The sequence below is a fragment of the Dufourea novaeangliae genome, unplaced genomic scaffold, assembly GCF_001272555.1.
Source record: "Dufourea novaeangliae isolate 0120121106 unplaced genomic scaffold, ASM127255v1 scaffold228, whole genome shotgun sequence".
In the NCBI taxonomy this organism is placed as follows: Eukaryota; Metazoa; Arthropoda; class Insecta; order Hymenoptera; family Halictidae; genus Dufourea; species Dufourea novaeangliae.
In genome coordinates, this window is record NW_015374150.1 from 3475266 (window position 1) to 3501362 (window position 26097).

Here is a 26097-nt window from a genome sequence, read left to right on the forward strand (position 1 = left end):
GCACGCTTTGAAGATGTAGACGTTGATCGATGTCTTCTTTCGATGGAATAACTGATTGGAAAAATAATTTTCATTATACAATACACATAGAATACATAAGAAAATAAATATCGAAGTCAATGGTTCTCGAACATCTGTAACATACAAGGGATTAGTAACAAGAGAGGGGACACAACAATATGCACAATAAATAAATTAATAATATGCACTGTAAATAAATTACAGTATAGAAATCACAGTAAATAAATCACAGTAAATGAATCACAGTACATAAGAAGATAAATATCGAAGCCAATGGTTCTCGAACATCTGTAACATACAAGGGATTAGTAACAAGAGAGGGGACACAACAATATGCACAGTAAATAGATTAATAATATGCCCAGCAAACAACTTACCCGGTTGTCCAATGCCTGAAACACACAATGGGTTAGTAACAAGAGAAAGGACGAGTATGAGACGCGCGACCACCCTTCGCGACGGTTCACGAGAAAGTGAGGAAGCTAACGGCTGCTAACGCTGTTATGTATTGGGCGTACGCAGGTTTGTTCGTGTTGAATTGTTTTTGCCGGCTTGAACGACCTTCCTCCTTGAACGACCCAAACACCAGATGGTACGGCCAGGTACGCAACGTCACTATCGCGTTGGACCGACGGAGAGCACCGATATGGCGGCACGCTCTACCGTACTCTCTCGCTCGCACACCTCCTCCCATAGACCGCCGAAATTCTTCGGCACGCGTCAACACCGACGGAGAGCACCGATACCGCGGCTCGCTCTACCGCTTCTCGCTCGCACGCCATGACATCATCCAATTCCCGGAATTTCGTGGCCACGAGATGGCTCATTACGGTAAGGCATTCTCGCAAAGGAAATTGTCGGAAACTTTGTTATCACTACTATGTACCTTGTTATCACTAATTTTTACTCTTTATCACTAATTTTTTATCGTTACTTTTTATCACAAAAACTAGTGATAAAAAGTAAAACCCAGTGACAACTGGTGATAAAAAATTAAACACTACTGATAAAAAATTAAAAACTAGCAATAAAAAGTAAAAATTAGTGATAACAAGGTACAAAGTAGTGATAACAAAGTAAGACTAGTGATAACGAAGTAAGACTAGTGATAACAAAGTAGAAACTAATAACACCCAAGTAAGAACTAGTGATACTGAAATAAGGACTAATGATACTCAAGCCAGAACTAGTGATATTAAAGTAAGAACTAGTGATACCGAAGTAATAACTAGTAGATACCGCTTGTATCCGTTGTTGCGTGAACACACTGCATAATAATCGCAGCAAAAATGGCAGTTTCTGCAGATACTATTTTAGCCCAGGGTTAAAAGACGTAAGCGGTATGTAGTTACATGAATATCCAGATATGTTTAAGCCGATTCGATCAAATAAAGCTTATATTAACTGGCGTTTGTTTATTGGAATTCTAAATAATGGACAAGAATTGAATCTAAAATTAAAAGTTCATATTAAAGCTCAATCAATTGTGTCATTAAAAGGAATCGTCAAATCGAAGTTCCGTATTTCCATAAAACGTATCTGTTAGGAAGGGTAAATGGACAATCACGGTACAACATACGATCTATTTATTATTTACAACAACGTACCAATATTACACAAAATGTACCACATCGGGTTTTTTGTTTATTTGAATCACTTATCACACAATTTACAAAAACGTTGCTCATTCGCTCGTCGTAAGTTCAGCTCGTTTAAATGGACAGCATTTAGAACTCGTTTCCAACGTTTCGCGGAATTTCGTGATTTCCCGGGCGTGGGGTAGTATCAGATGTAAATCTGGACATATACGAGAACCACCACGAAAACGAATACGCGCTTCGTGCCGTCGTTTACTTTTAGAAATTCGTTTTGCATCGCTTCATTGTATCGTTTTCTCGAAACATCGGCAATTCCTACTACAAATTATTATTCGACAATGACAATTCCACTTTTCTGTTTTCGTACGAAATTCAACTTTCACGATATAATGATAAACATTCTTTTCCTCTTCTGCCGTTTTCGGAATCGTAAGCAACGAATGCTCGCGAAATTGGCGCGCGATTCAAACAGCTGGACGAAAAGATTCCCATTTAAATCAGAACGGAACTCAGTAAAACATTCGTATTACGAAACCTTTAAAATTCGTCTTCGGACAGAAAATTGTACAGTTATATAACACTTTCTAATAGGGATCATAAACTCTTTCGAATAAAACTCTTTAAAATATCGGTGCGCGACCGTAACGAATGGACGTCGGTGGACCTTACATTCTCGGCCACTAAAAATCTCGCCCGCGAGAAAGAAACGTAATGTTTTTAAAATCCCCGAGGATGAGGAACGTATCCGCGCATAATCTTCGATCTACGATCCGATCCGTGCTTGAACAAGTTCGAACAATATAATGGAGTGCCCCTCCGCCTATCTGACGCGCGACATTACTCGACCGACTTTTACGTTCGGCGGCCCGACAAGATGGACGGATGGCCGCCGCGGTACGAGACTCATCTTCTAACCTGCTCGCCTTTTGAGGTTAAGAACGAGTCTGGACGATTTGCCTGCGGATTAGAACGCGAACCCTGCCTCACCATATTTTTTATTACACTCTACCGGCCGAGAACGCCATACACGAAAGATCTTGACCATCAAGTATTTATCCTTCTTATCTAGACTACTACAAAATATATTGTTTAAACAAAATGATAATTCAGTACTGTATAAATTTCATCTAAATACAGTAAATTCTCAATGAGTGTTCGAAGGCTCCTTTTTACTGATAAAGAGAGGTCCCAGATAGCACATGACGCCTATTGATGCCTTGAAGACGGCTTAAAGACGCCTTAGACCTAAAATAGCCGTAAAATGAGCTTCTTCAAGGCGACATGTGCTATCTGTGGTGTAACGCTAACTTTTTAATGATGTTTCATACAGTCATAGAGCTTGGAACTCGGAAGCCAATGATATTTGTTTCAGCCGCCATTAGTTTATGAAATATTTAATGTTCAGTGCCGAGGAGCCTTCGTACACTCATCGAGGATTTACTGTACAGACATTGGAAACAATGTCACTACAACCTACTGGAAGATAATGTATATGGAAAATTATAAATAATATAAAGGAGTGTACAGTGGCAAGAGAGAGATTTCAACAATTTTTAATAATGTAGAAATGTTATAAGGTAAATGTTTTGTCGAAAGAATGACAAATACCGATGGTGTATCGTGATCTTTTCTCCTCGAACTGTAGCCGGCCAGTGTACGCGTAGAATTACACATAAATATTATCTATTCATATATACGAATGTATACACATAATCTGCACACATATTCTCACCTGTGCAACGGACAAGTCGCGTGCGCGTGCAACACGCACATTGAAACACCGACGCGCGCGTTAAAACTTTGCACGCCTGTATACAAGGTGTCTCGAAACGGCTATGACACCTTCGAGTCAGGATGCGGTTGAGCTCGATACGATTATTCCTATTGTGGCCGAGATTTCGTATTGTTTTACTTAGAATCTACACACACGCACACACACACACTTACGCGCTATACAGTTGTCGGTTTACATTTTACAGCGAGTAGCCTGTATATCACGAACACCCTGTATATCCATGTCGGTTTTACTTATGGAACAAATACCAGGGAGGAATTTGGTCTTGAAAAAAATCTGATGCTACGGGGACATCAAATTTTCTGACTAGATATAACAGAGAATTACAATGCATAGGGTGTCCCATAAAATTCAGCTATAATTAAAATGGTAGTATATTATCTTTGCGATATTTCAGGTTTCATTTAACTCAGTTACAGACCTGTGCAATCGTGACAAATTATGGAGCACCTTGTATATATTATATATTTGATGGAAAGAAAATGTTCTTTTGTTTAGAAGTTTGAAGTCTTTAGAAGAAAGTATTCCTCTGGATATTGTCTCATGGTTAAAAACACCAAAAATATCTGAAGTGATCATGATTTACAGACCACCCAGTATATCAGTTAGAAAGAACGACACGTCACCTTGTTGAAAGCTTTGTTCATGGACGTTTTTTCTATGCTTAACACACTATCAACATCCTCAACACGCGATGTCATACACCTTTTCAGAGACCCTCTCTATATAAGTACGCTCCTAAAGAGTGTCCAACAAGTACGCAGCAGATATGAGGCTTCGTGCTCCTTGGACAGCCGGGTACACCTTACAACAAACGTAACTCGATAACATACAATAAATCCGTATCTTTGTTTGGCACATTTCATCAACTATAGGATCCGTACGGTATACCGTTTACAGGTATTAAATACACACACGCCCTGCATACTTGTCGCCGAGTATACGCGTATGTAATGTATGTATAAATATACATAATATATAATATATCATATCTTATATACCAACTCGCTTTAGTCTCTAATAGTCATAGAATACGTACAAATATTCCATCGGAGTAACGACGTTATGTATATATACTTTTTTTCCTCGTATATGCATTTATATCTATCTACCGGGTGTCCGACAAGTTCTCTACCGCGAACCTTACGAATTCATGCCCGTTATTAAAAATTGATGAACATATTATATAAATGTGTGTTTAAAAAATATTTTACAACTATCAAATACAACGGTCTGTTCTTGCGTTGAGAACTTTTGAAGTTGGCGTGTACAACGTTTTTAGCAAAGTCATACAAGGCCACTTAAGATTATATATTAAGTCAATTATAATTGAATGATAAGATATTAAAAATATTTAAAATAGCTCACCGTGTACACATAACATCCTCATCATATTTTCAGACGTATCGGTGAAAGTTAAAAAGTAACCGACAACCTGTCAGAGACCCTCTGTACGTATATTATATACAGAGTGATCGCGGGAAATGGATCAAACCTTAATTTTTTTTACAAAGTACATGTAAAATGAACATTAGCAAGGAAATATGTTGTATAAATTTATACAGCTATCTTCTCACGATTATAATGCAAATAGGGTAAACGCACCAATGAATGTGTCATTATATCGAATTTTATATATTAGTGGTATTAATAGATATTTCATACACGAAAATTAGATTTTTTAATATCTGTACCTTTTCATGACATGTAGATTTCAATTTTAAAAAATGGAACCATGTATTAAATGATTAAACATTCATAACCAGTAACGCGGACATTGTTTGAATATGAAACAAGGAATCGAAAAAAATTAATATTTAATGAGTTGTTTATTTTAATAACTTGCTGTACTCGTTTTTATATACAATGTTCATTCACTGGTACGCGTTCATTTACTGGTGCATCCACCCTATAAAGTATTAATCGTATTACTTTTATATAGAGAATAATTAAACAAACCTTTCCATATAACAACTAATCCCTTTATACAATAATCTTTCTAAATATCCAGTCCCCAAAACGATACATACTACTGAAAAGAAAACGGATCATCTTCATCCAATTTCTTTTATCTTCGCTAAGAAGAGATCCGCTCATTGACCCATTTCCCGCCATCACCCCGTACACCTATATTAACCTTTACTTTCCGTATTATTCCATGAACTGCGCCGTCGATCTTATCCTACCCTCTAAAAAAATTATAAGAGGAACGTAACAATCTTTCATCTTTAATATGTATATACCTATGTATAATATATACTGTGTCGTTAAAACGTCACACGCTTCGCCGAACAGGGAATAGGCTTGGCGAGCGTGGGAGTTGCACTCTCGTGAGCTTAATTATCTTTCACGATCATCTCTTTAATCCGTTCCTCGTCGCAGCGGTGGGTAGACGTCATCGAATCAGAGGAAAAAATGTTCAAGGATGTCGTACACGTTCCTATATGAAATTGGAAACACGAGAACGATGAAAATCTTCGATCATTCGTTACCGTTCAAGCTCTCAGAGTGTAACTTGTGTCTTTTAGAGAAATCATCCAAGGTTAGCCACACAATTTCTCCAACAGATCACGAATTACAGTCGAAAGCTTCGATGATAACAAGAAACGAAGAATCTTTGGAAATCTTCGATCATCCACTCGATCGTCGAAAATGGCCAGGGAACGATAAGGAAAATGGCGTCTGAGGAGGTCGATCTAACGGATTGGCGCACCGTAGAAGAGTAAAAATGCGTGTTCTCTGGTCCGCGATTGGAGGAAAGGATCGTCTCGATGGTTGGAAACATTACGAAACAGGCTGCGAAGGCCAGATCGTCGTCAGTCGTATTCGTCGAAAGCGCAACTCCGTGGACCCATTCAAAACATCCGGCCGGCAGTCGGAATTTTATTATTTTCTTTTCTCCCTCTCTCTTTTTTTTTTTTAATATTATCTTCGATAGGACTTGTTTATCTCTTCTCTTTGTTTCTCGTTTTCTCTTCGTTTTACTTCGTTTAAATAAATATATCCACGAACAAGGCACTGCTCGACAGAGAGGAGTCACGTCCGTTTGATGGATGTTAACTGTTCGAGTGGATCGTCAACGACCCGCTGGAACTTCGTTCGAATTGGCCATCGAACTTCAATCGGGCCGTTTTCTATCGCGAAACACGTCGGTTAAAAAGTGGTCGAGATACGTTTTGTTTTTAGAATATAACCTGCAAGCTGACATCGATCCAGAGTTCGATCGAAAAAGCTTCTTATTTCCATTTTTTTAGGGGAACGCAGTAATGACCATTCTTGAAGAAGCAGTTCCGGCTTCTAAGTTTGCGTGAAAAGTTTCACTTGAACACCGTGTATATTAACTTGATGTTTCTTTTAAATAGTATTAGATTCTCATTGTATATCGTTCTATATCTTGAAAAACGTATAAAGTAGATTGAATTCACTGATTGTTCGTCGGTTAATGCAAGAGAAATTAAAGGTAATTGTAGAATGGTAATGGTTACCATTACTATCGTGTTGGACACTGAATGATGAAAATGAAAGTGACACGAGTGTGCAAAAGTCACGCTGAAAAACGGGAACTCGAATGTCGGTTCTATTTAGGGATTGTGTACGATTATCCCCAAGAGCAAACTGCGAAATCCTAATTACCATTTTTGCCCTGATAGAAGTTGAGGCCGGAGAAAAAGGCGCGTCAGCGAATTAGGCCGTGCTAAACCCTTTACATGCAAATACTTATATAATCGCATTCTTCCAATCTCTTTTGAAAATTCTAAGAATAATAAGATGCTTCGAATATTACGATATTAAAATTAACAAATATATATATAGTTCTGTAGTTATTACACATAAACAATAATTATGCAACAACACGTTTGATGAAAAACATCTAACTAATTATAATCTCGACAAAAATCTCCAATTATTTCATCTCTTCACTGAGATTATTTATAATAATAATTCAATAAACACACTTAAAAACTTCGAACAAAGCTAAAATGCTTCTTCAATTAAGTAAATAAATATCGTTCAACGATTTAACAAAAATATTGAATAAATGAGAAAGAAGTGGATCATTTAGGTTATTTACCAACGCCTCAAACCACATCACCAAAAGAGTGAATACCAGACTCGCCGCGATGCCCCAGCGCTCAGACTTCTCGCAGGGCAAAACCAGACGAGCGTCGACGCAGAGAGTGTTTCGCCCACTGGCAGATCGGCATGCGTTATAAAGGGAAGCACTTGGTCCGTTTCTGTACAACGGCTGATCGGCAGTCGACCTTAGAACCTAGGGTGAAACTCTCCGGCTTGACGGTGTCTTCGACGGATATTTTCCCGAGCCGTTTTTTCACTCGAAAAGGCGTTGATCTCGGGGATATGATCTCGTACAGATCGCTGGTCCTCCCCTGTATCTGAACCCTACCCTTCGGACTACTCAGCTTCTGATCAATGGGAATGGCGATGTCGACTTCCGCGCAGTGATTCCGATCTACTATCTTCGGAACACCCTTCTCCGGATCATTACCACGTTCGTGCTGACTGGTCTCCTCGGTTGGGCTGTTAAACACATCGGAGGAGCAGCTCTTCGAGTCGCAGTTGAACGCCAGGTCAGCGTAGTCAGTCATTTCGTCAGCCCCTGACGGCACGTTCCTCGTGGACGAGAGGGAAATCGCTCTAGGCTCTGGCCTCTGAGGCTTCTCCTCGTCAGCATAGTCCAACGAGAGACACTTCTTCTCGAACAAAGCTGGTCCAGGGATCTTTGTCTGAGACACATCACCGTTCTTCTTCTCTTCAACTATTTTTTGATCCTCGTCTTTATCATCCACAGCCTCGTCAGTTCTTTCCAACGAATTCATCACGCGCGACGGACGCCGAATACTATTCTCCCGCTCGACAGACAGACAGAATTCCTTGTCAGTCAACAGGATACGTCTCGGCTGCCGAGTCGGCTTCTTGTCAAGCTCCAATTCCTTCTCCCAGGACGGAGTCTTCAGCTGACTCTTCACCTTCCGTAATTCTGTCAGGAGGTCCATGGTCTCCTGAGAAGGCTCGTGAATGATCCGTCGCTTTGGACGTACTGCGGACGCGTTGTTGTCTTCATGATCGCTTGGATGATCGATTCCCTGCTGCTTCTTCAGCACGGACCTAATAGTACCACGAACACTCTCGTTCCTTCCTTCCTCGTTCGATTCTTTCTCATTTCTCGTTGGCGATGCCGAAACTTCCGACTTCGTCTCGTCTGACTTCGTCTTGGCATCCCTCGAGCCATCCTCGCGCGTCTCCGTCGCTGTGTCGACCTTCCATCTTTCCTGCTGTCTGACAATTATACTTTGAACGCTTCCACGAGTCCGTCGTTTGAAATCCGCGTACGTTTCTGTGGGGACTTCGTGGTACTTGAACTTATCCTGCAGCTGCTTGAACGTCTCCTTGTTGTATTCCTGACCTATACGGTGCGCCAGAGAATCCTCTGAAGTAGCTTCCCTGGTGATCTCGATCTGACCTCTCGATGGGCAACTTGAACCAGTTCGATCCTTCGACAGAAGATTGTCCGACGAGATCCCACGTCTCTCGAAGTGCGCCTGTTTGCTGGGCTTCTTATCCCTCTCCTCGCTCCTACCATTCCTCTCCAACAGATCTTCGTAAGTCTGCCTCCTGGTCTTCATCGGAGAATACACGTTCTTCTCGAACGAGCTAGGTCGCGAATCATCCGGATGATCCGCTGAGACATTCGAAATCGGTCGTTTCGTCGGCGAATTGGGGACGCTGTCGCCGTCTTTAGAAGCGTCCACGATTTTACGACGAGTAGGTGTCCTGGGTGTCGTTCCGTCTATTTTCACCTGCCACTTGATCTTCGGCGAATTGCCCCAGCTGTTCGGCTCCTTGTCGGATCCGTAGCTCGTGCTAGAGAAGATGATCTCCTCGCTGGTAGTCACCCGACATTTCAGCAACGCGGCGCCGTTCACGGCTCGTTCCTTCGTCTCTGTCTTCGGGGTCCCTTCATTCGTGGACTCCAGAGGCAGAGAACTCGGCCCAGAATCCAACACGTCATCCAAAGACGCGCCCCTCAAAGGGTCTCTACTATCCTTGATCTGAACGGTGGACTCTAGATCCTCCGTCTCGAACGAGTACATCTTCATCAACGGGCCCTTGCCAGACCGTCTCCGTTCGACCCCAAACGCTTGAACCACAGCAATCGACTTCTGCGGCTTCTCTTCCGGCAGCTTCTGTTCCTCCAGCTTCTTCGCAATCGGCGCCTTCTTCACATCGTCCCGAAGCGTTTCGCTCCTAACCACGGGCCTCTTCTGTCTCCTGGGCGTCTCAAACGTGAACTTATCCAATGTCTTAGACGATCCAATCTTGTCCAAGAACGGTCTCTCGACCGCCCTGCTCGGCCCGATCTTCTCCAAATAAGGCTTCCCGATGATCTTGGGCGCTATCATCGCGAGGAACGGTTTGTCCTCCGTCAACGAGATCCCGATCTTCTTCAGGAACGGCCGTTTCTTGTCCTTCTCCGGCGGACGTGACTCGAACGAACGATCGCTGAGACGATCGTTGCTGTAGTTGGAGGAATTGTCGCTGCTCTTCGAGCGTGCCCGTTTGTTCCTCGGATGCGGCGTCAACGGGGTTCTCGGTGTTCTCGGTGTGAGGGACGGACTGACCTCTGGATTCGGACAGGTCTCGTCCAGGAGTGCGATCGCGTCCTGCAGGTCCATGTACGCTTTTCTGGGCGCTGCGGTGATGGTCGACGGACGTGGCAGCTCGCTGTCCATGCTGCTATTCCTGGTCGAGACCATGTCTGGCTTCGTCTCAGTGTCTGCGTAGAGGTAAGAGGGATACGAGCCACGATCGCCCGCTGGCCCCCGCGAGCAATCTATGGTCGGGTAATCCTCGAGATACCAGGGCGTCACGCCTAGATCTTCCGGCCTCACCGCTAAAGTGTGCGGCGGTATCGGCCTGAGGATCTTGCCGCCCGTGGACGTCAACTGGTAGTCCACCTGCGACACGCTCGACGACGTCGCGATCGGTATACACGCCGCGATCTCGTTCGACGTGGTGGTCACCGTACGACGGTATCTGGTGCAGGTGGCGAAGTACGGCGGCGCTGGCCTAGCTGTCTCCACGATCACGCGACCCTGGGCGCACGGCACCATCGGCTCGCCGTCCGCCGGCGCTTCCTCCGGCGTCAAAGGTAACGCCGCCCCACGACCGAACTCGATAAACCACAGCTCGTCCCTCAACTCGCTTTCTCACTTCTTCTCGTTCATGTCCTTGTTCAGGTAGTGTAGCACGTAATGGAGGACCAGGTCGTAGCAGTACTTGTACTCGGTCTGGGGACGGATAATGGGCGACGGTTAGAGGTGGAGAACTCTCCGTTGATGGTATTTTCGAGACTAATGGGAGAGGGTTGGGAATACTTGTGACGTTTTATTTGAATATGTGTAACGTTCTTATTTCTAACAAGGGAAGGCAGGGAAGTATCCCCCTCCGATTTTGATGAAAGTTCGTATGTCTGTTAAGCAGCCAAAAATAAGGGATTCGTATTTTTTTTTTTTTTTTAAAAAAAATAGTACTTTTGGGTCGAAACTTCAAGTTCGATAATTTAATTGCGAAACACCCTGTATAATAATAACAGAGGAGCTTAAGGAGTTAGGTAAATGAACTGGAACAAAGTTTCGCTGTTAATTACGCACCATGTTCTCGACCAGTTGAGGCCTGTGCCTACGGACAGTCTTAACGGCCTGAAAGATGTCCACTTCCCCGTGCTGGATCACCTGTTCTATGCAAGCGTTCGCGGCGCAATAAACGCCGCAACGACTTCGTCCGTCCGGCGAAACCACAGCGACCGGCCCGTAATCCGTTCGTTGCCTCCATCTCTCGACCATATTCATCAGCTCCACTAGACTGTTGGTCGACGTCGGAACTTTGTGACCCATCGGCCAGCAAGTCAACTGAAATAGTTGAACCGTCTTCGGCGGTGCCTTCACGCCGGCCATAAGCTCCGTCAGCGAGACAATCTTCTTGTTTATCCTGAATATCTGCAAGGTGAAATCCGTCTCTTATGAACACGGAAAGTCTCCTATATTATACTCAACAATCAGATCCTCTGACAGAAGATCTGTCTAGGTCTTCAGAAGACAGACCACAAAAAACTGAACTTGGATACCCATCCGTTAACCCTTTCGTTCCCATTGTAGCCGTATGGTAACATATTTTAAATTGGAAAATAAAAGATGTCTATGAGTATATAGTAGTTTCTTCTGTTTTTTTTATAATTGGCATGACACTAACTTCTATATGCTTTTAAACGTTCATCTGTGAAGTAAGACATTATTGGCCTTTGTTTCTTTCATTTGCTGGAATTCAAGTGTCGAACATTCTTTCTCTAATTTCTTTCAACCTATTTCAAGAGGGTTCACTGATCAAAGGTAAGAAAAATGGGTTCCATTCCGTATAATAATTTTACAATGTCAATTATTATACATAACTGTAATAGAAGTGAAAAGAAAAACGTGTCAAATGGCAACGAATGAAAAATGGTACTAAACACTTTCAGAATTAAAAACAAATTTTTTTCATCGTTTATGTGTCATGTAATATATTCCAGAAATGCAAAAAGAAATATTTCTTCGTAATTCTGAAATAATTTGGGAATCAAAGGATTAATAATGGATTTCTTAAAATCAATCGACTGAACAATCGAACATGAAAGATGAGAACGAAACAAGAGTTATGAAAGAAGGAAGAGATTGCTCAGATAGAAACAGATATTCCGTATTAGTTTCCCACTATCCTGAATAGATATCTTATATTCGAATGAAATTTTATTAGCGTCCAATCGATAGACGTTTGGAGGGCGATGACGAGTTTCATGGAAATGCGGATAGAAGAATGAAGAATGGGTCCAACGCTTCTCACCCAGGTTTTGATGTTCGTATAGTGATTGTGGCTGATGTGATCGATCGTGAACACGGGGCCGTACTTCTTCGAGTGTTTCCCTTCGGGCCAAAAGCTCGGGAAATTCGTGGATCCCGGGGGCGGCACGCACAGCACCACCACGGCCGCGCATTCGTAGTCGTAAACCAGGGACCAGAACTCACCGCACGTGTGTCGAAGGGGCCATTCCGTTACGATGTATTCCCGCGGCTTCGTGTAACCCTGCCGGGAATGTACTTTCAGCAATGAGGCGGACAGGTTTTCGCCGGGAGACCGTAAAACACAAATAGCCGCGAGAAGAGAGGGAAATGGTTGGAAGAGATAAAAGGGCTCCCGTGGGGTATTACATTTAGGGTGTCCTGGAAAATATTGGTTCATCGAGCGGAAAAAACAGGAGAAAACAATTTCGATCATCCGAGTAGGTTTCATTATGATTCATGTGTCTTTCTATTGTTGTTTTACAAGTTATTTCATATCTATGGCTGCACGGTAATAAAACATATTTTCCGAGACTCTCTAATTCCAGTAAAGGCTCTATGAGAGTTTGAAACTTGGGACCGATCCAAAACTTTCACGGTGGGTTGTGAATTGTTTCAACACCATGCAAGTCTATTGTTTGCCCAAAGCTCAACCTGTGGCAATAAAAGCGAGGGGGGGGGATAAAATATGCTCTTGATAGTTTCCACGGCCTCCTCCCTCTCAGTGGTGGGGATGAAGTAGAAACTCTCACGAGGAATTTACTGTCCAACTCTCATGGAGCCTTTACTGTACTTGGAAGGTCCGATGACGGAATACGAAAGGCTTTCTTTGGGGACGAAAACGTTTGAAATAATAAATGAAAAACTTACATCCACGAAGACAGCGTTTATATAGTCAGTGTAACTGTTACCCTGGAAACTGGTGAGATACGGTCGGAAATTGTCAGCTAGATAAAGAAACAGGTATTCATGAGTGTAGATGCTGTGGAACGTTGATGGATAAATACATACAGGATGCGGCCGAATAATATGTACAAATGGATACGAAATGATTCCTTATGAAAAAATAAGAACAAAATATGGAATACAATTTTTTCATTTAAGGCTTAGTTTTCGAGAAAATCGACTTCGAAAATTAATCTGAAACACGCGCATTCACCGTAGTAGTAAGTAGAAACGGAATGCAATGAACAGACGCGCTAGCCCAGTCTTATTCAATTGCCCCAGCATCTAACAGATTTTCAAAGTCGATTTTCTCGAAAACTAAGCCTTAAAGGAAAAAATTTTATTCCATATTTTGTTCTTATTTTTCATAAGGAATTACCACGTACACGCTTATACGTGTTATTCGGTCGCATCCTGTATAAAATGTCTGGAAAATACTACACATTCTATTGACTGGATATCACAGTCATAACTCTAGTGTTAAATCGTGATTATTATATTTTATGAAAATGGTTATTATCAGTAACACTGTACAGATTTTTATGTTATACACGTTACTACAATTTAAAGATACTACGAAGACCCTATCTTTCAGTCACCCCTAGATTAGTGAAATGTATTTTCCATGAGGGCGCCAACGGCCATTTCATCAAACAATTTTGATAAGTGTTTTGGTCGCGATGAACTTACGTGGCACCACCAGAACGTCCCTGTTCTTCTCCCTGTTGTCGGCCCTATGCCCGCCGGCGCAATCCCCGATCGTAAAACGCGGCGTTTGCTTACAAATTTGCTGATACTCCCGCTGATACTCGTTCACCTTGGTGATCGGATTTTTTACGCTCTTCTGCTTGAGACGTTGGGATAATTCCGACACCGGGAACCACGAGGTCCCGCAGACCACGAACTCCTCTAACGTGTCGTACACGAATTTGTACTGTTCCTGAACAAAACGCGAAAGTCACTCGTCAAGTTCGAATTTAATGGGTGCAACAGAATGGGTTAGTGGTTCCAGTTAGATTCATTTCGAAAATCGACATTTTTGTAATTCGAATTGATTAGAAAATAAATTTCTTATAATTTGGATCAATTAAAAACTAAATTTCTCTAGTTAAAGGCAATCAAATCTCGAAATTCACCAGGTCCTCGATGAGTCCTCTTCTACTTTGGCGCAACTTCTTCAGGTACCCGAACACGTCGAAGGCGTCCTCCTCCTCGGCCAACTCCATGTTCGCGTCTATCGCTAGATACACTCCCGATCGTCCGCCACCGTCACTTTTTTCCAAGAAGATATTATTTTTCAATTGTCGCATGAAGCTTGTAGTCGCTGGTATTTCTTCAAGGGTTTTTTTTTTTAACTTACTTGCAGTGGACGACCATGGGACCGGATTCGTTCTTTATCGTCGAGCCAACGACCGCCCTGACACGCCTGCGAAACTCCAAAACCGCGTTGCCGAAGGGACACGTGTGGGAATGCCATTCGGTGTAATGGAATTGCAACAACGTTCTTTCCTCCGTCACTTCCTGAAATTCCCGCGAACGAACGTTCGTTTTTTTCTGTTTACTGGGAAGATGTGAAAACAAACATACGTGTCGAATTAGGTCCGAAAAGTTCGCGACGTTCTCGAGCGTAAAAATGGTGCCTATAGCATTTTGTAACACCTTCGAATAAACTCGTTACGGTATTTCTGGAACGTTTTTCTCCCTTTTTTTTTCGTTAAAACTATTCCGACGGTTATGCCGTTACACCATATAGAAAGTATTTAATTTAAATACTAATTTAACGATACGATATTTAATAACCACAGTGAATATTCAAGGTACGCTGGAGAAATTTCTGTTCGGTTGGATAACGCAGTTTGCAAATATTTTATTTAAATACGAAGCACTTGCGAACTTCTCAATATTATGTTCCAACTGCCACCGTATAATTAGTACGAAACGAGTGCGTATAATGAACTGAATAATAAAATGTTTCGTAACACTGAAACAGAAGCGTATACGTTCCACAAAATAGCATCCTTATCAACCCGTTCGAATAACAAGAATTAATGTTCAGAATTTGAATAAATGTAAACTAACAGCGATTTTATCAGTTCCTGTACAGATTTAAGGTAATAATTTGTTTTTCTATTTGTACAAGTACAATTCAAGTACTATATAACTTTCACATTATATCCTTTCCATCCTTTCTGTTTCTTTCCTATTAAATTGTTCACCATTCTCTCCACTCCAGTTTAGTACTTTAATTTTTTACCTGTTCCCACTGTATTTAAATATACAATAAAAACGGTTAAGAACAATATTACCATGTTAAGAAGGTAATATGAACCGGATGACTAGTAAAAAAAAAACCTTGAAGACAATCGGGGGGAAATCGTAAGGTTCTCGGTGCCCTGTTTTCATTCCATTCCCGGGCGAGTTAATAAAATTAAGTGTTACGTAACGGTCGTTCCAGGAAACTCATCGTTCCTCCTCCCACCCTGTGCTCCCTATCTCTCAACCCGTATCGTTCCGCGTTCACCCAGTTTTCGAGGTGGTGGCGAACTATCGCTAGACTAGGTCCCCTCCCTTTCCACCCTTCTGTAGTTAATTCCGTGCAACTTTTTACCAAACTTCCGTTCTTTCGTCCCCGAATCCCAGTCTTGCTGGAACCTTGCTACGAGTCTACTTCCAGTTCCGGCGCAAGTTTTCGAGTTTGCGCGAATTCCTGCCAGCTGAGCGGGATTTCGTTACTCCGCTCGGAGATCATTCGACCTGGTACCCATGTATTATATATAACGTGTATTATATATAAAAACATGTCGACAGACTCGAGCCACCGACCAATGAAAGGGCCTTAAGGGTTTATTCCCACTCGGAGGAGCAATTTTCAAGCGATTTTTAAAAGTAATGCAGAGAAAAAAACGATAAATAATTCCAATGAAACAGACATTCTCATAGACATATTCTCCTAATATTTGCAATAACACTTATGTGGTTCCAAATTGTTCCAATGTTTTCTTCAAATTCCCACCAACAATATTTATTTTCGGCGATTTCTATGGCAGCACTCGAGCTATCCTCGCGACGGGCAAGACACAATGTGTTTCCGGGCACGTCAATTTTTCTACGCGTCGCGTATGAATCTGTGAAAACGCGGCTGCAGAGTAAAGTACACTCACGTCGTTCTCGTTTTTCTTGTAAAGCTTTATCGTCCGTATGTGGAAATTGGCGAGCTCCTCCTCCTTCAGCACCGAGACCCCGATCCCGCCATATTCCTCGTCCTTTTCCTTACTGGCCGGCCAATATTGGACGCACATCACCTGTAATCGTTCCAACCGACGCTCGTTATCGCTTGACAGACACGAATATCTGCAAGGAAATACTTTACACGCGTTCCAGACAGATGAAACGCATTCTAGCAAGTGAACATCTGCGATCTCTAATGCATAATCAATGCAAGTCATAAATTCATAGACAATAAAGTTGAAGATCACCAGTAAATTGTCTATTCTCTATCATGTCCTCGTCCTTTAAATAACTCTTTAATACTAAAAGATGTCTCGTAGGAAAGTGACTTTAAAAGGCCAATTCATATCGTTCCAAAATTAACAAGATAAAAAATTTCTCACCCTAATGAAGTCGAATGTTTTCGTGAGCATAACGATACAGCAGGCTCTCTCTTGCCAGACCATCCGCCAGAATTCCGTCACGGTGTTTTCGGTCGGTCCCTGCGTGACTATGTACGCGTTCGGCTTCAATATACTCTGGAACACAGAAACATCCGGCATTGATTGCAAACCGTGGGTGGCACACAACGTTAACCTGAAATTTTTTAACGCCGCCCGGTTCTCGCGATTCTATTTCGGTGAAACAGTGATTATGGATTATTCAAATACCGTCCGCCACAACAATTTCATGCTCGACGGGGACGATATTACCGCTCCAACCTTGATCTTGATCCTCCGTATCGTTCCGATGGAATTTCGTATTAGTTTATTTTCGGAGCAGGGACGGATGTCGCGTCCGATCTCGTTCGCGTGTCCGTCGATTCCAGAATCTCGCAGCGAACTTTATTTTTGTTTCGCGTGGCAAGCCAACGAGAATGTATATAAATATAACGTGAGTTAGTTCAGTACTCACGTCCACGTAAGACGCGTTGACGTAATCGGAATCGGGCTCGCCTTCTATCGTGTCCAGCACCACCCTGTTGTAATCATCTGCATTGAAACAGAAAGAAATGTTAGTAACAATACACGATATATAATTTTTTATTTGCACAGGGTGTCAGGTTGGCTAGTATAACGAAGAACATTAAATATTTTATTGAAACAGTAACTGCTGTTGTTGTACAGTGTGTTACCTCTCTACAATCATACGAATTGGGATTGGCAATACTAATTAATAATAATAATTCACGTCGCACCTATTTCTCCTTCCCTCGCCATTGCAAAACCCAAAAAATAAAGTCTCTACTGTCTACCAGACCTGAGAAAATTTTATTTGAAATAATATTTCAAAGAATCACACAATTATTTCTACAAATTATTTCAAATGATTAGAAAATAAAATAACATTTTATTTGAAGTAATATTTCAAAAGTGCCCAGGTCTGCTGAATTCTACAAATCATTTAACGATAAGGAGGTCCATAATGCGGTACTACAGACTGAGAACACCAGACTACGCAAGTTTCTCAACAGAATTCCCACAGAACCACACACAAAATCTAACGAGTTACAGTATTCGTTACGCTCTGCGGTCATTTACGCGTGAGAATTTCACCCAGAATGCCGGATATCGACCGTTGTGCAATATATGTGTATGCACAATGTTATCTGGATTACAATGGGGTGAATTCCACTGGCCATTTGGACCTCGTGCGAGAATTTAAATTCTATTAAAATATAATATTACCCTCCTATATAAAACGCCCGTTCAACCAATGCGCAGCGTGAGAAATGAAATCGTTTAATTGTGACCACGCGACCTCCGAAATGCGACAAGTGGAACGTTTCGGATTAATTACAGAGGGAGGGCAAGAATTCCCACGGATGGTGGTCGAGTGTTTGCACGGACACACTCGCCGTGAAAGAAGGCAGCCGTATCAACGCCGTGCAAACGTGATTTTCATCCAGGTTGGGCCACGTGTCTGTGTGTGGAAAAAGGCAAACGTCCGTGTCAACCGCACCTTTTCACCGTGAAAAGTCTTCCGTCACGCTCCTGTTACGGTTATGCGCGCGAACATAACCGCGTTTTCTAATTAGACCGGTTGTCCGGCCGGAATTTCTTTTTTATTTTCGGCCTATGAATAATTAAAACGGCTACGTAGCACTGGCTGTCGTCGTTGTGCAGTCTAACTCGGTAATATTATTCGTAACTTCCATCGTTTCCGAAATTACAATCATTCGAATGCGAAGAAACAATCCATATTACGTGGTGTTGGTGTTCTTAACCCCCCAGATAGTATATGACGCCTTGAAAATGTCCATTTTACGGCTATTTTAGGTCTTAGACGCCTTTAAACCGTCTTCAAGACGTCGTGTGCTATCTGGACCTTGTCTTATGATTGTATTGACGTTTACAAGTCTTCAGAGCACCATTAGATTAATAATAATATAGAAATTGTACCGAATTGGACACGTTATTCAACTGTGTTTTGAGCAATCATGTGTTCCACAGATACGTAAAAATGGCGGTATATGTTTACATACATGGAATACATCTCTGGTTTTGATTCTTCTCTTTGTTGGCTGGCTTCGTGGCGTGTCTGCATGCGTGTGTTTCTACCTTGGTCGCTATCTGCAAATAACAGAAACGAGTGTCAACGAATTATGGTAACAGAAAACATACGTGATTCAACATTTTCGGATTATGAACCAACAAATGTATTTATTCTTAATAAAATAATCTCATTTTAGATAAGTTCGTTGAATATATACTAAAATAAAAAAATTTCCTACCTATTTCAATATCAAATATTCCGACAGGAAATCAAGCACCCCAAATGAAGGGAGTGCACACACTCTTCTCCATAATTTCACTTACCCATTCATCGAAACGGAAACGTTCGTACAAATTCCCTGATCCGCTCTACGTAACAAAGTTCAGTGTTACTGGGAACCAAAACTTCAAGTTAAACTCCCTCGATTATTAACGAATCGGAGCAAAGGACTTGAAACGCACGCGCTCCGATCAGACGTGCACGAAAGCTCTCGTTGCCTGATTGCCTGTGAAACGTACGTGTGAAGGTTCGTGACACGCCATCGAGAAACGGGAAAGACGTATCTAGTATTTACAGTATAGCTATCATTAATTAGAATTTTGAAATATAATCTATTGACATAAAATATAACATATTGAAGTATTTCTGTATTTCTGGATCGTGACAAATTATGTGTTATAAATTTAACTGAAAGACTACGTAGAATGCAACGTGAAAATCCGAGCAATGTGGGGAAAAGCAGCAAAACACGTTTCGGGTACGATTAGAGATGTCAGAGGAACTGTGAGTGGTAACAGGCAGAACAAGAAAAACAGGGATTATCCACAGGCGACTAAACACTCCTTGTATACCGCGAATCTCGTAACACTAAGAGCTTTTTCATGTTCATTTTGGTTAATTATGAAGGATTTGTTCGGCTTAGATGACCTAATCTTTCGATATATCTATTCTTGTAGATCAATTGATTGTACATATGTTTATACAAAGTGTTTTGGAATTGGTAGTACAACCTGGAAGGATGTAATTCACCATGAAAAAGTAAGTAAAAAATATGGAATAAAACTAGCAAATTACTGCAGTTAATTTTGATTAACAATCCAATAAACGTTTATTCTTACAATTATTAGAAATCCCTAGTTAACTTCATTTAAATCCTCGTGAAGAAATAAAAGAGCTAATAAGTGGTAATGAACTAAAAGTTAGGGGATACCTACGTCCTAAGGAGAAGCTATCCCCAAAATTTCATATTTGTTGGTATAGTAGCTTGTGCGTCGATGAATTTTCGAAATTGATTATCTTGGAAAGGAAGCATCATACGAACAAATTTTATTTTACATATTCGACTTATTTTTACACGTAGAATCACTTCTTTTCCGGTTGTACCACTGTTGGGTAACAGGTACAATTTCATACATTTTAATACATTCATATACAAGGGCAGAAACCAAAAGGAAACTTAGTACCTCTCCCCTCGAGACTTCATTAGATTCGATTAAACTTCAGCGCACTTTCATCGAGTTATTTCACCGTGAACGTAATGGAACCTTTAACGAAGAGAATAAGTTTCAGTATAAGTCTTGTTTGGGTGAAGTAGGTTTTACTAAGCTCCGATGAAAAAATTTTTAACTGGGATTTAAAGAATTAACAAAACCAAGTAGATAACTCGACAACCCTCGACGATAGCACCTGCAATCCGTCTCAATTGAAATACCTGTGACCACGAAGAAGAAACTAATGCTGTGGAAACCAGTACATATGTAGTAAAAAAAAAACAAACGAAAACTCTACGATACTTCATCAATTAGATTCAAAACCAGTCGAATCACGATCAATCAACGTGTCGCGGTACAGGCGTTCACAGTCGAACGTCAAACGTCGAGTCGGGCTGCGTCGTTTAATTTCTATCAATCACGCCTGGCGGGCCACTCGTCGCCATCGGCACGAGTAATCATTAAATTTGCCAGGCCACCGATAGCAAACATCTCTCGCTGACCTATTTCCGTTTGCAGAATCAACCGGATCGCGTCGTCGTTGATTTGATTTCGGCCATAATGGAACGCAACAATGTTGCATTTCGACGTGTCCTGTGAAATTTCCTTATCAACTCGAGGGCAGGGAAGAATCATCGACAGTGAAATTTGTAATGTACGCGTCACCAGCTGGAAAACTCATTAGGATGGTCTCGTTTCGCGACGTTCGAGACTTTATTACCACCAGTTCTGTTTTACCGACTGCGTGTCGCGTATACGTTGATACATATCGTCGTCATTTCGCTGATTGGACTGTAACCGATAACTGGCTCGCCGTTTATTGGCCTTTGACATCCCATCGTGTATATTGTCGACACGGAGTTAAACGACCTGCGAATGACTGTTCGATCAAGAAGTTTACGTTCCTTTTTTCTTGTTTCCATTTAACAAATTTGTTTATGATTAATAGACTGCAGATATTATGCGTTTATATTGCGTATAAAACTCTGGAACTTTAACCCAAGTCGAATAAAATTACGACGTGTGGTAAAGAAAATATATATTTCAATATGTAATAATAATAATTTAATGTATTATATATATTTTTTATTACAATAAAACAAAACTACTTCTATCTATAATAAAATATGTAAAAAAAAAACATGTTTTACACGTATCTTTTTAATAATTACGTCGTGTATAAGTTCATCGGGCCAGAGTCTCACTCGTAATAAACAATTAATGGGTTAATGATGCACGTAACATATGGAACTTTACGATCTAATACTTAAAACAGTAAAAGAAGATCGAACGTCTTCCTCCGTCTTGTTTTCGGTCAATAATAAGTCTTGTATCCCACAAACTGATCCTCTAACCTTCTCAAAGATATATTCAAAATGGCCGCCCTGAATCTCAACGAAAGCCTGTAGACGTTTCGTCAATATAAACATGATTGTTATTAGACTACACATGCCTGTATCGAAAAATACCCTGTAATATGGTAAACGTTCCCATTCCGAACAGAATATCAAACCGAAGTGGCGTCACCGTCTGCCATTCATTTTTCGATCTGGAATCCGATAATAACAAACGAACGGCTGTTTTGCGGGAAATCGCGTGGCACGAGAGCCGTTCAATTTTACGGAACGGAATTCTTTTTCCTGAAAAACGGCACCGTTCGCCGGTTTGCCGAACATCGAATGATACTCCGTGCCGTCGTGTCTGGCCTGGGAATACGTGCACCAAAATGCCAGTCTAATGAGAAACCGATATTGAGCCGAGTTACTCGATTCCTCCCGCCTATTCTCGGGAGATCGCTTTGTCTCCCGGATGTCTCTTGGACCTGTCTTGGCTGTCTGCCTATCTTGGGGACAGTTTGTACGGGTACTGGATGCACACGCGACATCCTCGCTGGGTACGTAACTGGAAATTGCTCCTCTGTACGCTCTAATTTAACGTAGACGCGGCACCGATACGTCTTCCGTCGAATAATTAAGTAAAATCCGTTTCGAAATACGTACTTAGATATTTCGATTATCCAAATGAAAAGAAATTATTCTAAATATTCCAATTCCAAATTGACTAGGATATTATATTCGACCGATTAATTGTTACTGGACATATATTGATTGATTAGAAATTAAAGTGTCAACTACATACATTGTAGGTGTAATTTTTTCCTTGAAAATTGGATTAATCCAATATTACAGGGAAATATTTAAAGTACAATCTGTTACGATAAATATAGGTACGTTAAAAGTTTACTAAACGTACTGAATTCCAGTTAAATTCTCTGAAATTTCGTACCGTAAGTTGGGGTAGCTTTGACTCGGTCAGAGGTAAATTTGTCCCGAAGTCAGAAAATTGTAATTTTCAAATAACCTTTTAGCGTAAAAATCAACTTAACAATCTGCAGAGCCAAAAGAACCGAAAGTTTCCGTAAAACCGTCATTTTAGATACTGATATCTGAAAATTAAAATGGAGTATCATTCTAAATTCTGTACCAGAGGTCTTACTAATATCGGTACTTTTTACTTCAAAATAACAAGATGCACCATATACGTATATCAGTCTCATGATTTTCAAATAACAATTTAGAAGTCTGGGCGTTGAAGGGTTAAGAAAATCTACCGAGACTCGTTTCGTTTCCAGTTAATTTGCGCTACCAGTTCACCGAGAAATCACCATTCGATCCGAACGCGATCTCTAATTTCGCTATCTAAATTCAACCCTTTCATTTCTGCTCGGTTGAAGAGGAATCGTTCGCCACCGAGAACCTCCGTGGAATCTTTCGTGGCTCGCCAACCACCGCAGCCTCTCGGCGGAGTTAAGAGGAGAGAGCGTGGAAACAAACCTCGAAAACGTCGAATCAATGGGTCGTCTGAGATCCACGGCTTCGAGTCGGTGAACACAGAGACAGAGGGGGAAGAAAGGGGGGATTTCTATTGTCCTCACCTGAAACTCGACGCGGTACAGAACAGGAAACTTTCGGCGCAGATCGCAGAGCTTCGGGTACTGCGATAGTTCGGTGGGAGCGGACGGCAGGGTGGTGCTCATGCTGCTACCGAGCTCCTCCGTGGCTGCGAACAGAAGAAAATAAGAAAAAAATTAATGTGGCAGAGAATCTCGTCTTGGTCTCATTTTAGGGGCGTTACGCAAAGCCAGAACGTTTAAAAATGGAAATAAAAATTTTACGAGAACCTACTCGAGTGTAAAATGAAAACAGGATGTGAAGAATTGTTGTGAATGTGATTGAATTGAAATTTATGAGATGTTAGGTGTATCGATGTAATAATTCACCGTATTTTGTCGAATGTGATACAGTAAATCCTTCTAGGATCCGATTAATTTCTATTTTATTAATCTATACTATTATTCTTACATACATAACGATTAACTCGAAATAAAAATAGAAACAGGGAGAACTACATAGTATACGGGTAAGGAAGTTATCGTAAAAGAGAATTTATGTCCCTTTCTAACACATCTTGAAGGAGCATAAAAGTGAACAAGCTGCAGCAATTGAGGACTTGAGATCTGACCATTAATAATCTTCAGTATAAGAGAAAGATCATTGACAACTCAGCGATAAGCTAAAGAAGTCATACTGAATGTATTAATTAATGGTTCATAATCATGATCGTTATACCGCATAGGACTATTAAAATTGTAAGTTTTGCGTAAATATCGTCGAAAAGTTTCATAACGAAATCTGCGAACTTATCGACGCGCTGGCGGTTCCATTACAAGAATGTTCGAAATCCGCAAATTCGGCCCGGTTCCAAGTACCTTTCGCCGCTAGCTTTCACAGATATTACCGGTAGTTACCATAGAGAATTGAATTTTGCGTCTGACACAGACCATCCATTACCACTGTCAGGAAGTTGGCCAAAAGTGGAGTACGGATAAGGAGAAAGAAAATTTTCCCCTTGCCAAGCTCCTTCACTCGGATATTTCTTTATGCTAATGTATCGGTATTTACATTTCTCGAGATCTGCATCCTGTATATCACGTTTTGCGTCTCGATCGACACGTCTGCAGTGTTCCACGACTTAAAATGTCGATTGACATGTCGAAGATCGCGTTCGATCGTGATCAACTTCGAATATTTCGTCTTTTAGATGCCGATCCTATGATATCGTAACGGTTGTAAATCGAAAGTATCGAAACTAAAAATATTCGGTATCGAAACGAAAACATCGATTATTTACTGCATCTACTTGGATCAGTTCATCCCTAGTCGACCGAGAAATCGAACGAGAGAAGAGAAGCCGAACAACAAAATCGGATCCCATGGCCCACGGTTGTCTTACACGAATGGCTGTCGATCGCGCATTGCTGCAGACCGTTGTTTCGTGTTTCGAGTGAACGACCAATTATCGACGGTTTTCTGCCATTACGAGGCGCAGGTAACGCGCTGATTACATGGCTGATTTGCGTGGACAAAGAACGAGGCAATCGGCCGATAAATTAAAATCATTTGCAGCATTCTCGCGTTTCCGTGAACCGTAACGTTGCAATTAATTCAGAATGGGATTGAAGTGGAGTCCTCGAAGAGAGAGAGGGCCCTCGAGAAGCGTAAACGGCAATTAATTGAACATTGTGACGTTAAACGGGGCAATATTATATTCTATCGAAGAACTTCGATGCACGACGTTCTCTTGAGGAATTGTATTTCGAGAAAAATTATTAAGAGATAATGTTAAGGGATTAGTCAACCTTGACCGTTTAGAAATCATAGGTACCTTTGTAAATTTTCTTTAGGTATATTCTAAAATAAACTGGAAATCAATTGCGAAGCCTGTAATATATACATATTTAAATGTACAGAAATATTTTCTTTTATACAAAACGACGGTGCTGGTGCCACTTCTGTAAACCACCTTTTCAATTAAATTTCTTCTAGAAAATGAAAAATTCCTGTTTTTTGTTTTAAGTGAAACTATGACTTTCAATCAGTCAACGTGAACTAACCCCTTAAATAAGTCACTCGTTTTACGTTCCAGCGAGTAAATAACTAGTTTTATGCGACTGCAACGGGTTGATAATATAATTCCGTCAGCGAGGCACCAGCTTTAGCTGTAAGCCGTTTTTATCCATAGGTGATCATCGTTTCGGATCTACTCCTCAGATTGCGTTAAAAGACTGTTCCGAAACTGGGTCACTTTGTCCCTCCGCGCATGCACACATAAACATCCTTTGCGGAGTATAAAATCTCATGAGCTTCCTACTACCGTTGTCACGTCCCAATAAGTAACAGCCGAAACTGGAGCACGGGCAGGCAAACATCGCGGGGCACGTCGATGTTCAAATTCTTTCGGATACGTTCCAGGGAGAGGACCTCGAATTAGAAATGCAGATGTTACTGTTTTTACATCGATTTAAAGTTGGTTACAATCATTATTAACCAACTGACACACTGTAGACACTTAAATTCTTTCGAACAACAAACAAAACCTTGAAATCAGGGAACCTTCTCTTCTTGTAACAAGAATTTTCGTGACCTAAATTTGTCTTTCTGCTATCACCTAATTTTCTTTCTGAAACACGAGGTTCTTTCTTTTCTTCGTTATTTTCTTGCACAGCTCGTTCACACTAACTATATTAGGCGTACCAATAAATAACCCAAGATGTTATAAAATTTAATATTTGTTCTACGGAAGATCAAAAT

At 41.2% G+C, this 26097-nt stretch overlaps 2 protein-coding genes across 2 annotated transcripts in view; both read right to left on the bottom strand.

Moving 5' to 3' along the window:
- Positions 1-7622: 7622 nt before the first annotated feature.
- Positions 7623-10547, bottom strand: LOC107191549 (muscle M-line assembly protein unc-89-like). Its single transcript, XM_015580611.1, has one exon. It carries the CDS (start codon positions 10545-10547, stop codon positions 7623-7625), a length of 2925 nt encoding a protein of 974 aa, XP_015436097.1.
- Positions 10548-10643: 96 nt separating this feature from the next.
- LOC107191705 (receptor-type tyrosine-protein phosphatase kappa) overlaps positions 10644-26097 on the bottom strand; it is a 63753-nt gene continuing 48299 nt past the window's right edge. The window contains exons 2-13 of the mRNA XM_015580804.1: positions 23382-23506; positions 18946-19033; positions 17376-17452; positions 16865-16999; positions 16415-16555; positions 14614-14774; positions 14390-14525; positions 13944-14193; positions 13179-13255; positions 12313-12552; positions 11088-11432; positions 10644-10724 (exon numbers count right to left, since the gene is read on the bottom strand). Of these exons, the coding sequence (XP_015436290.1) occupies positions 10644-10724; positions 11088-11432; positions 12313-12552; positions 13179-13255; positions 13944-14193; positions 14390-14525; positions 14614-14774; positions 16415-16555; positions 16865-16999; positions 17376-17452; positions 18946-19033; positions 23382-23506 (1856 nt within the window). The remainder of the gene's footprint in view (positions 10725-11087; positions 11433-12312; positions 12553-13178; positions 13256-13943; positions 14194-14389; positions 14526-14613; positions 14775-16414; positions 16556-16864; positions 17000-17375; positions 17453-18945; positions 19034-23381; positions 23507-26097) is intronic.

What these genes read in the sequence shown, in the direction of transcription:
- LOC107191549 (XM_015580611.1), bottom strand. Translation starts at nt 10,547, where the DNA reads ATGGTGCCGTGCGCCCAGGGTCGCGTGATCGTGGAGACAGCTAGGCCA.